Source organism: Scomber japonicus, chromosome 23 (genome assembly GCF_027409825.1).
Source record: "Scomber japonicus isolate fScoJap1 chromosome 23, fScoJap1.pri, whole genome shotgun sequence".
NCBI lineage: Eukaryota > Metazoa > Chordata > Actinopteri > Scombriformes > Scombridae > Scomber > Scomber japonicus.
Window position 1 is genome coordinate 17,298,404 of NC_070600.1, and position 12,740 is coordinate 17,311,143.

The 12,740-nt window shown below is 42.0% G+C and overlaps 1 protein-coding gene across 2 annotated transcripts; it reads right to left on the reverse strand.

Annotated features, from left to right (window-relative positions):
* Positions 1-329: 329 nt before the first annotated feature.
* Positions 330-1,850, reverse strand: chrm2a (cholinergic receptor, muscarinic 2a). Of its 2 annotated transcripts, XM_053313960.1 has the most exons (2): positions 986-1,778; positions 330-904 (listed from the first exon to the last, which is right to left on the reverse strand). In XM_053313960.1, the coding sequence occupies exons 1-2, from the start codon at positions 1,677-1,679 to the stop codon at positions 330-332; spliced, it is 1,269 nt and encodes a 422-aa protein (XP_053169935.1). In that variant the 5' UTR covers positions 1,680-1,778. The 2 variants fall into 2 exon arrangements, with proteins under 2 accessions (XP_053169935.1, XP_053169934.1); XM_053313959.1 differs by having other exon boundaries at positions 330-1,850.
* Between the last annotated feature and the right edge of the window lie 10,890 nt (positions 1,851-12,740).

A 12,740-nucleotide genomic window follows, 5' to 3' on the forward strand; every position in this document is an offset into this window, starting at 1 on the left:
CCGGTTATTGAGAGAGAAACTGGAGAACTGATGATGAAATGGTGGGAAGTAATTTCATATGTACGCTTCTAGCCTTTATTATGCTCACAAACCTCTTTCTCACACACACACACACACACACAAACACACACACACACACACACACACACATACACACACACAGACACACACACACACACACACACACACACACACAGACACACACACACACACACACACACACACACACACACACACCCACACACAGACACACACACACGCACACATGGAGATTGAACACACATACCACCAACTCATACTTAAAACTCTTCCTCCCAAGTGGCCCAAATTTATCTGGCTGACCTACTATTTTTATACTGACAAAGGAGAAGATGTTTGAATGTCTTTTTGAATGTGACATTGCACAAAGCATAGCAGGCAGGGTTGATGGTGCTGTTGATGTAACACAGCCAGTAGCCAATAGTCCACACTGTGTTGGGGATACAGCTGGAGCAGAAGGTGTTAATGAGCACCATCACATTATAAGGAGTCCAGGTGGCTACAAAAGCTACCAGAATGGCCATGATGGTGCGGGTCACTTTTTTCTCCCGTGATGATGCTGCTTTCTTCTTCTTGTTGGGAGGTTGCTTTGTCATCTTCACAATCTTCCGAGCCACGTGGTTCTGCCGATCTGAGGCTGGGACGATCTCAACGGTGGTGTTGGATGGTGTGTAGCAGTCACCCTTGGGTGATTTAGTCTTGATCTTGATGCAGGTCAGTTTGGAGCCCCCTGCCTTGGCTCGTTGACGTGGGAGTGGTTGGCTTGCCTCAGCACTGGAATTGGCTGTGGATGGCACGGCTTCCTCTTCCTTCTGGTTGGATGCGGCCACACTGCCGGATGTGGAGTCATTGGAGCTCTCTTTCTCTTCTCCAGTGGCGCAGGTCTCCCTTGTTAAATCGTCTCCTTCGTTTTCCCCCTCGGCATTGGTCGAGGAAGGTCCTTTACCATTCTGCAATTTTTCATCATGCTGAATAGCCCCATCATCAGCATTCTCATTCTGGGAACGCCCCGTATCTTCCCCTGGCACATTGTTATTGTTGGGTTTTGGTGTGTTGTTCCTCCTCTGGCCAGGGGACACAGGCTCTGGGTTGGCTCCTGATGGCTTGCAGGTATCCTTCTTTACACGACTCTTGCTGGCTCTGGAGATCTGCCAGTAGAGCTGAATCATGATAATGACGGGCAGGTAAAAGGCGGCGATGGCCGTGCCAAACGTAACGGCGGCATTAGAGAAGAACTGAATATAGCACTGCTTCTCAGGCACTGTCCGCCCACCAACAATGAACTGCCAGAAGAGAATGGCTGGTGCCCAGAGGATGAAAGACAGAACCCAGGCAGCAGCAATCATCATTCCTGCCATCTTGGTGGTCCTTTTGACAGGGTAGCTGAGGGGCTTGGTGACACAGAAGTATCTGTCAAAGCTTATGATGAGCAGATTCATGACAGACGCATTGCTGACAACATAGTCCAAGGCTAACCACAAGTCGCACACAACCGGCCCAAGGGGCCAGTACCCCATTACTATGTAGACTGTGTACAAGTTCATAGAGCAGAGTCCGATAATTAGGTCAGCACATGCAAGGCTGAATAAAAAATAGTTGTTGACAGTCTGTAAGTTTCTGTTAACTTTGATGGAAAGCATGACCAGGATGTTTCCAATAACTGTGACCAAACTGAGGGAACCAGCCACCAACACGATGAACACCACTTCCACGGTCTTGTAGGCGCTTCCTTCGCTCTCTTCCTTAACCTCTGTGTCATTGCCTTCAGAGGCATTCCAGTAGGTGTAATTGAATACATCCATGGCATTTGGTCTTTCGTTGCCACCTTTTACTCAGATGGAACCTACAAAACAGAATAAAAAAGAGAAGACAATGTCAGTTTCAGCTTTTGATTGTACTATTATGTATAACTCACGAAGAGTACCGCACTTATGTTCTTAACTCAAAGTATTTGGACAAATAGATTTAAAAATAATAATCTTTCAAAAATCTATAAAAAAACAATATCAGCAGCAGTTTATCTGTCACAGTCAGAAAAATATAATCAATATGCTACAAAAGGACACAATTCCATATTTCAGCATGTTGAATAGTGATGATCCACAGGTAGATTATGAATATAAATATGGACTGTATGTCTCACTAAGCCATCAGCATGAGTGGTGTGACCTTTTATGTGTTGCATCAGCTTTCAGCCTGTCTGAAAGTGATTCATCAAATAACAGTGACAATTCTGGCTGTACACCAATTAGATTGGTAATTAGAAGCACAGATATCTGGCACAGATATTTTTCATAGTCAGTGCATAAATAATATCTCCCCATTAGACACCTGCTTCATTATAGAGAGAAAAAACACACATTAAAAAGGGACTGCACAATCTAAATGCACATGAATGGTTGATGAAAAATGAGATGAGAGGAAATTAGGCAACAAGTCATATGAGGATATCTGAGTGACAGACTCACTGGGTGGTGCTGAGCTAATCAGAGGAAGACAGAACTTGTTTACTCTGGACAACTGAGTTTATCTAGTTTGAATAAAAGTATTTCCAAATACTGAATTCGAACCATGTTAAACTAACAGATATCAGGCCTGCAAATATGACAAAATGAACCAGGCATTGGCAAACAGATTTCTCTAGAGTCGGTAGAAATCCATGTGATATATAAAAACATGCCTTTGCTATCTCTACAAAGCCTGTATTTTTGCTCTGTTATGAGCTCCATATTTATGTTTTCATGTGGAGTGCTCAAAGCTGTTCTCTTTTTTTAGGCTTTTGTCTGCCTATCCACTTTGATGAAAACATTTTATGACCACATAATGCCTAATCACTAGCTTTTGGCTTGAAAACTGTCTTTTCATTTCTTCCGTGCACTGAATGTATGTCCAAACCCTTACATTTGAGGCTAATGGGCATTTTAAGATCAATCTTCCCACTACCATTTTAAACTATGCAATACTAGCACGTACATTCTTAAAAAGAGAGGAGGAAGTGTAATTGCATACCACACACAGTCCATATTACCAAGAATTAAATAAAAAATATAAAAAGGAATTATTGACAAAATTGGAGCTAACATTTTATCTTCAAAGGTCCATTTCCAACTTGCACTTAAAAATTCTCTTCATACAGCACTATAAAATTCTTTTGATCCCCAAGTGACCCACTAGTTCTAGCTTTTAACCTTAAACGTTCGCCTGTGTTGTAGACCTTGCTTTGATTTATACACTGCTCACTTCTTCACTTCGTAGGCGTTTGATATCAGGAGTAATGTGATTTGTCTGCTGTGCGTCTCGAGCTGGGTCACAACTCTTGGAGCAGGTTCAGGTGCTGTAGGTTAGATTTTATGTTCACTTTGGTGGCTTATCATTTCTCAGTTTGACATAAATATCAGACTACGGTACTGCTTCAGCTTTTTCCTCAAGCTCTTTTTTGGTAAAATAACTAATCAAACTTCATTTAGGCTATTTTAAGTTCAATATGCTTCCTAAATAGTACATTTGAAAAATGTGGTATAGCAGTAATATTCAGTGTTTTTACTATTTTTTCTCTTTTTCTGCCTGTTTTTTCATTCTTGTAACATAGTTTGCATGTAGACCATCTTCCTCAACATCATCTTTGTAATAAATCACTTTAACTTCATTATGGCACTAGATTGTTAACTTCATCTGATGGTCAATGGCCAATGTGCAATTCTGATGTACTGTGCAGCAAAAGTTAAATGAATGTGTTATGGATGACACACAACTGAAGCTGGAGTGCTGTCTTGTCCAAGACTTTGCCATTTCAGCTTAAGGTCTTTAACAGTTGAGCGCAGTTGCTGAGTAACTAGTGAACATTCACTTATCTGCTGTGCCAGAAATCCCTAATCATTGCATTAGGCATGGAGCTAAGCTGGCCTAATCCCCATAAAATGTTTAAGTCCACAGATTTATATTCAAAAACACCAACAATACAAATGGGACACACTTGTGGCTCGCTTGAGACAAGTGGATTAGAGAAATAAAGTGGATCGGTATAGATGGTCATAGCTCAGTAGAGGCAGTTAACTCCCCTTGCTACTCTTTGTCCACCTCCAGCTGCCATAAGCCTCGTCCCACACCTGAAATCTTTGCCACAACACAGGGACAGCTGTGCCCTGGCTAAAGTCAACTAAAGATGCACAAATCCTTTTCATCTGAGAAGACCTGGTTTTAAAGCTTCTTTCCACATACTGTGAGTCATACTAGCATCAACCTACTACAAAAAAGACACTTCTGCTCCCAAGGAGAGCACTTCTTTTGTGCTAAATTCACCCACCAGGGAGTAGTTTTATACTGTTCTTGCAGGATTCCTGCTTAAATATAATATAAAGATACAATAAGCCACAGTAGGGAAGTTGTACTAAACAGAAGAAAGATGTCTGTACTTCAGTGTTGACTGCTAGAAGAAATACTGGCATCCCAGCCCGCTGAGCATGAGTGCAGCTGCTATCGCCTGGGGAGAGCAGCAGTGGCACTCTTAGCACAGCTATCAATCATAGAGCTTACCTGCAAGTCTTAGCACTACTGCAGTCGGTGCCAGTGCATCTGACAGAGCCCAATCAGAACCATGAATGACACCTTCATTATAATCATCCCAAGAGAGATGAACATTGAGATTTCTCATCACGCTTAACTCACTAGAGGTAAAACATAAGACACGCTTGTCATCATGGTTTATTTGAACCATCCTTTAAGTTCCGCTGTGTAATTCATTGAGTTAAACTTGTGTCATTGTAGGACTAGATTTGCCCTTTTTGTTTAGTGTATAATAATAAAAAAAATTGAGACAAGTCAGTAGCTGCCATGGGAGGATGTGAATAAATGAGCTTGAGTATTGTTCTGTGTTCAGATTTAGGTATTCCTGGGGCTGGCTCACTAGAGCTGAAAATTGCTTATGCCCTCTGGGAAGCGGAAAGGGCCAACCTCACCCTTTCTCCACAACTTCTGCCCTCACTTTGTCTTTTGTGCTTGACTCAAGGCTAGTCTAATGACCACTGAGCAAACTCTGGGGTAATAAACAATTGTTGCATTTTTGCTTAAATGACAATTCATGCGTTGCCTTTTAGCTGAACCTATGTATATAACCACCTACAAAGGTCAGGGACAGACAACAGGTGTTGGTTTTCTGTTGATATAGCTTCAAGTATAAATATAAGAAACATTATTCATAAAATGTGCCAACTGTGTAGCTGCACTTAAGCCAATGCATCTGGCTGTCTCCCTAGTGTCCAGATTCCCATTCCCCATCTCTGAGCACTGATCCAAGGTAAAGCCCAGGGCACTTGCCCCCTGCTTTCAATGATTACATGCATTTCCATCGCTGGCCCTCTCCATGGGAGTGTGCAGGGTTAGGCCTTTGTTTATATGCTGTTTGCAGAGAAGCATGACTGGAATGCAAAACCTATCATTGCTGCAGTACAGATGGTCCACAGGGGGTACAGATCCATTCAGTGGCCCTCTCAATGGCGTTACAGTTCATGGATATAAGCAAGTTTAAACCAGAAGAAAATCACTACTTCTTGCTCATCCTATGCTCAATGCTTTCCTATTATAGACAAAAAGGAACAGATGTGAGAGACAAATGTAAGAGAGGCGGTGTAACTCCACCTTTTCAATATAATATGATTATGTGAGAGGGTTTTAACTGATTCATATCAATAACGGTTAGTATACATTTCTTCACTGAGATAACATTTTACATCTTCTTGAACTCTACTGTGAGGTTAAGTTCCTGCTTTGGCAAATACTGGCTCATTTAATCCAATGTGTGTGTTAAGTCCTCCCCTTTGGGGCTGTCAGACTGGGACACTGACAAGATACACACAAGCACACAACTGCATACAAATATTTGAAGAAATGTTCAGCAGGAAATGAAAAAGGTTCTGATAACCATCAAACAAACACTCCATCTCAGCGTTCTGATGAAACAGAGCTACAAAATGATCTAAAGCTTGAGCTGGTGAGGTACAGTATAATTACAGATTTGCATTCATTTCCTAGAGCCCTTTCCACTTTCTCAAGGGTATCAGACTGCGAGGGATAGATCTTGACAGATGCCTGTAGAGATTCAGTGTAAATATTTATACAGAGAATGATCAAAGCCATTTATCCATCCATTTTCAGCCACAGAAGGATGTCTGGGAAAAGGAGACCAGACATCTTTCTACCCTATCAACAGCCTTTAGCTCTACCTGGGTGATTCCTGTCCAGAAGGGATATGTTATCCTTCCAGCAAATTCTGAAAAAGTATGCTCTGGGATCTCAACTCCCATAGGGATTTTCCCCAAAGGGACACAGTCAGGTCAGAACAACTGGCTGCTCTTGAACTTAAAAGGGCAGATATCCTTTGGGATGTCTCACCCTGTCCCTGTCTGGCCCTGGACGCCAGATGTGACTGTATAGTTCTACAATTTTGTTCTTCCGTCACTAACCTAATGTCCTAAAAGTTACAAAAGTAGATCAACGAGTAAATTAGGAACAAAACTCCCTTTTAACCACAACAATGCCTCCATCTTCCTGTTAGTCTCATACTCTGTATTGCCCTCAATCATGAAGGACACCAGCAACATACTTGAACTTCTTCACTTGGAGCCCAAGTCACTCCTTCACTGGCTCACCCTCATCAACTGTTTTCGCTTAAAGTCAGATGAAATTTGGAGAACAACATTATGTGGAAAAGGTCACCAAACCAGCACAGCACAGTCACATTGAGCAACCAACACAGTGGAGTTCAATTAGTTCCTTGTGAGCCTGCTGAGTGCATCTCACTATTGGCAACTCCAGTCCCTATCCAGGTATTGTTTCCGGTGCTGTGTGTTGAGGTAAGCCCTACTGTTTCTACAGTAATTTGACACACTTTCGAATTCAAGTGAAAGGGAAGGTGTATCCAAACCCTTGACTGGTACTGTAGTTTGTACTGCTCAGCCTCTGGTTCTCTTCCCTGTCCTGGCTCCAGGAGGTGTTTCCCCATTTCGTAATTCTATGAAAGGTCACTCTCTCCCATTGAAGTTGCCCTTCACCATGCCCTCGGACCTGGGCCCTCGGACCCGTTTGACTCAGGACACCCTACCATGAGCTACTGACCCAGAACACACACCCTAGGGACTCACTTCTAACACAATGTGATTGTGAATTATGAAGGGAGAGAGACTATAAAACCCTATGGAATAACTTGACAGTGGCCTCACATTAAGAGTTAGACAACAGCATTCTGCATGAGAGGATGTAATTACAGGGAAAGACTCTTTTACAGGTGTGACCTCTCAGATCTAGACCTCTCTGGCAGTGCTCGTGTTAAGTGGACATGGAGCAAGAGATGTTAATGGAGAGTTAACGAGCTGGAAATTGCTTTCAAGCAGGTGGAAAAACAAGAGATAATCTGCAAAGAGTCCACTACGCAGCGATTCTCCCGAGAACCTGTAGGTAGCCACATGGCACTGAGTGCCAAATGTGGTGAATGAGATCACAATGTACACAAGGGAATTTGCATGTCATTGTGTGTACACATATTTTGACAGAGTGTGGGAGTGTATGAATACACGTCTTGGCCAGACTCTTCTCCATCTTCCTTTTCAGACGTTAATGCGGTCAACCAAATCAAAACCAAGTGAATGATCCATTCCCTCTTTATTTCTGTTGATGAACTGTCTCGAGTCTTGACAGCAGGAGGCTCACAATTCTTTCACGGTGACCTTTAGATGCCACTTCATAGAAATTATATTCATCCTGATTTACCACAAATTATCTTGAGCACTGCAGGAATGTCATTTTAAGGTGCCTTTTATTCAGCTACCCACCACCCCCCATCACCTCTTCAGTGAATGCTCAGAGATCAGCCTATTGATATTCCAGCTACTTGCTATTGCAGCCTCTACACCATCTGTGAAAAATGACAGTGTCACATACGACCTCTGCTGTTTTGCCAGGCAGCCCGGGCCAACGACACTGATTCACTGTAAGCTGCCACAATCAACCCAAAAATCTGTTAGATACACACATTTTGAAGACAACATTACTGGAAGCATGTTTTAGCCTTCTGCTGAGCACAAATTAAAATAGCTGACGAGAGCAAAGTCAACTTATTTTGAATAGATGCAGGTCAATGGAAAGATCTTATACAGTTCTAACCGCAGTTGACAGTTCAGAAGCCGTACTGTCTGGGAAATATCACTTGCCTTCTGGGATGCAAAAACACTGGAGCTCAGCCAGTAATGAATGAACAAAGTCCTCGAGCAAGCTGGGAAGGTAAGGGAGATGAATCAATTCTCTCCTGTCATACAGAAAAACCCCGCAGCAGCTACGACTTGACAAACATGCTACCTACACAAATGCTTGTCATCTTGCCTCTCACGTCACAATTGATTTTTTTTACAATTAATAAACCCACAACTGAAAAACCCTGCACCATGTACCCTCTGTTGATTTGGCTTTAATTAACAGATTTCCATATTTCGAATCATAATTGCTTCTCAAGAGTAGAAGCCGTGATACGAGCTGCTATACCTCACCTTGTACAATTTCATTAGTCTCATTCATGAATCTTAATGGAGAGTTTTAGTGTCTTATAGTTTAAGTAAAATCAGCTATCAGCAGAAATATTAGCTGTTATCAGCAACCTTGATCTAAAAATATTATAAACAGTGTCTGCCCTAAAAAAGTCTGTGTTGGTTAAACCCTAATGCAGATCAGTAAGCATATCACAGCTTGTAAGACATTGCGTGTTTTGGCTTATCCTCATGGAAATGGTCACAGGTGTTTCTGTTAGCTGATACATGACAAACATTTTATACTGTGCATCAAGGACATTTGCATCAGCTCTGAAACAAGCTATAATCAACAGACAGACATATTAACCAACATCTGGCAGCCGAGTCATTTCTCTGGTGAAATGCTGCAGGACATTGCCAGCTCACTACAGACATTGTGTAATGTGTCTGTTGAGTGCATGCTTCAATTCTATGAATAATGCTTTGTTTTATGTGCTGGTTTTTTGTGTGTATGTTTCTTCATGCCCATTTTTATGTTCATGGTTTGAATCTGTCTGCTTTTGTTTGTTAGTTTTCCTTGTGGGAAAGTGTGTTGTGTGTAGGTGGTTTTATGACATAATAAAACCAAACCAGAGTTCGTATATATATTTGGTCTACTACTGCTGTATAGAAGAAATAATGTAAAGATCTATTGTCATAGCCTTGCTCGACAAGCCACAATATAGGAAAGGAGGCAGGAATCATAAGCAGGACAAACACCTTCTCAACAAATTGTATTTATTCAAAACATTATGCGATGAAGACAAGTCAATATCACTAGTGGTGTAGATGATGGATGTGGGGTAGTGTGGTGTGCTGGTCAACAACAATGAACTAATATCCAAATGTTAGGCCTGGAAGGTGGACTGGTTGAAGACCAACACTGGCCTACCCCCTGTAACAATGTAAACCTCAAAATAGCAAGCAGGTCTATCTATGTCATCCTCACCTTCCTGCAACAAAACTTTGTCAGCACCCACATTACTAGCATCCATCTGGAACTTGAAAGGATCAAGAACAACCAGAACAAGATTCTGACATTCCCAAATGCATTTCAAAACATGGGGGACCACACAAATTTCACTGTACTTTTTAAGCAGGTCAGTTAATGGTGCAATCACGGTGGCAAAATTCTTATAAATACTACAGTAAGAACCAATAAGACCAATAAACCACATCAAATCTTTTGCAATGGTGGGGGACCCACTTTGCCAAGATATGTCACTGTCGCCTTGGAAAACTCACACTTGGCCAGACTGACAGTGAGATGGGCCTCAGCCAGGCGATCAAACAGAGTCTTAATCTAACGAACACGTGCATCCCTCCAATCCCTGGAGGCACTTCTCTGAGTCTGAAGCACATGTTCATTCGTACATGAAAATGGAAGCCAAGATTTCACATGCATACGCGGAGACTACGACCTACCAATACCCCTTCAAACAAATCAAATTTACTCACAAACTTAGCAGGATCCAACTGATCCATGCAGTCCTCCATGTGAGGCAGAGGAAAAATAATCAGGCTTAGTGATGTTGTTTACTTCGTGGTAGTTATTGCAAAAATGTTGGGTTTTATCTGATGTTTCAACAATAAGTTTGGGAAATGCTCAACAGAAGAAGGAAGAAAGCACAGCAAAATACTGGGCAGCTGAGTCATGCACTGGGCTCCCAGTTGGCATTGATGATCCCCTGTCCCATCCACCAGGTGTCTGAAAGACTGGTAGACAAACTACAGATTGGCAGAGAAGTACAGGGATCATCAAACACTGTGCAGGGAGAAATCTTTTGAGCATGAATAAGCATATTGACATTTCAATTTCTTCTCCCATAAAAATATGCTCACTTTTGATTATCTAATCTGTGTCTCATGTGGGCAAAGAATATCGATGATTGTTCAGTGCATACCTTTCTCCTTGGCTCATGTACAAGAGGCCTGCTGTTTTTTGGGCTCTGATTCAACTCTTCGGAAATGGAGCTACTGCTAATGTCCCCTGTTGTATGTGTCTTACCCTATTGTTGCTATCAGTTAAGAGCATCTCCCAAGTAATGTACTGTACCCCCCATGAGAGTGACAACATAGCCTGTTTCCTTTTCTATATTGCCTCTGGGACTCTCCTGCTGTCCCTGCTCCTTATCACTGTGCATGGCAATGAGCTGGCCTGTTAGTCTCTCCTAGCAGTTGCTGGCTCATTACTGATTTCACATAGAACACAGACATGGATGTGCTCTCTGTCGAGTCTCTGCATTTATGTAGCGGCTCAGTAATCGCCTCACGCTGGTGAAGCAGAGCCCTGATGGCGTTTCTCTGCGACCTCCACTCCCAGGCTTTGTTCAATTAAAACTTATTCTTACCTGCCACCACTGAAATTTAAAGGACAGGAATTGATAGGCTTACAGAAATATAGATACTTCAATTCTGATCTGTTGAAGGGTTAAAGTCTGCACCACTAAGAGGAGTAAAATCAAATAAGAGGTAGCATCTGCTGCAAACAAATGGAAAGGTCACCTTCTGTTAATGTGCTGCAACACTGCCTTTGAATAATGAGATGATATTATGCAAGTAAGCTCTCAGACTTTGTACAGTGAGTATTTCTGATGATGCCACAGGCTCACAGTGTAGCCTGACTTTATGACCAGACATTTTAACTCAGACCGATGAGCAATTATAACTACCCCTCTCACTAGAGTGTGCTTAGCAGGGAGAGAACATAAGGCTGTGAATGTCATTCTCAGTGTGACACTCTCAAAGATTTAACTGCTTCTCAAAAAGGTGTCAAGCACATAGTTAGTATTCAGTAGTTGAGGATGTGATGTTACCGACATCAAGGCTGTAGGACTTGAGCCTCATTACAGTCTAGATTCCCCCATTGAAAGTTGACTTCACTTTATTCTCCCTATAGTTAATAACATTTCATTTATAGAAACCTATTTACAGACTCTGTATACATATTTTTTATGTGATTGTATTTTTAAAAAAAAGGTTTTGTAGTCCATCTGTTGCTGTGTTGGGTCTGTGGGGAAAATGAGGCTGCTGTCTGTCACAGTGTCACTTTTGATGCCACTGGAGGTCGCCAAAATAGGAATATTTAAAATTCTACACATTGTGCTTGTAAATATGTATTAATTGCCTTTAATTGCAGGCAGATCTTAAACATGAGACTATTTAGGTCTCAGTATTCAATACAACTGAATTTGTTCTGGTAACTTCAACCATCCTACTTTTGACCTTGACACAAACTCAAAATTGACTTTATAACTACAGCTCTGCATCGACTCCAAAAAAGCATATCTTAGTCTTACACAATTTGAAGTCCTCTTAACATTTTCATCTTAAAGAGAGGATGGCAGCCTTTGGCATTTCCCCGAGCATGATGGGGCTTTTTTTTTGCTCTGTGAATCAGCATGCCTGTCTAAGCACTCTTAATCGCTCTGCCAGCAACACTGTCACCCTGCTACTGTCCTGTCCTCGTTCCCCCTGCATGTGTCCTGCCTGTGATGTATCACACTGGCACCATCCCTCGATAGAAAGCTGTGGTGCTCATTAAGATAGAGAAAGATAGCAAAAATGGAAAAAAGGTGGGGAAGGCGAAGGGAACGAGATAAAGCGGGTGCCTGTTGGATTTGTTCCACTTTATTGTTTGTGTTTCACCGCCCATCCCCCATACTCTTGTCTTTCTCCTGTGATTCAGAGTTTAGTGATAAAAAAGCAAAGCTATGTTGCCCTTGGACAGGTTGTTCTATTTACAGTACCTGTTCCAGTTTTCTTTTGTTACAGTACACCAGAAAATGATGTTCATTACAGTAAACATTAATCTAGAGCAGCATTCCGTGAGGGTAATGTTAGGCTTGATGAAGTACCATATATTCTTTAAAGTTTGCTCCAAACTCGAGTTCCCTGTGTTCATTAAATGCAACAGCCGAACCAAAAAGCCAGGAGACTATAACAAACTGTCTATTTCAGTGGAGCGTTATGGGACTTGCGGTCCAAGAACCACTGATGTATGAAGGCTCTCCGTGGTTGTTCACTTGCAGAGGGATCTGTCTCACACTTGTAAAGAGGCAACTTTAGCTTTGTCAGATAAGACAAGAACGCAATGTGCCATAGTCAGTCACAAGTGGCCATCAGCATCCTTGGCAGTAATCTGTGCTC

Bases quoted from the DNA above. Each gene is read 5' to 3' on its own strand.
- chrm2a (XM_053313959.1), bottom strand. From the start codon at position 1,841: ATGGATGTATTCAATTACACCTACTGGAATGCCTCTGAAGGCAATGAC.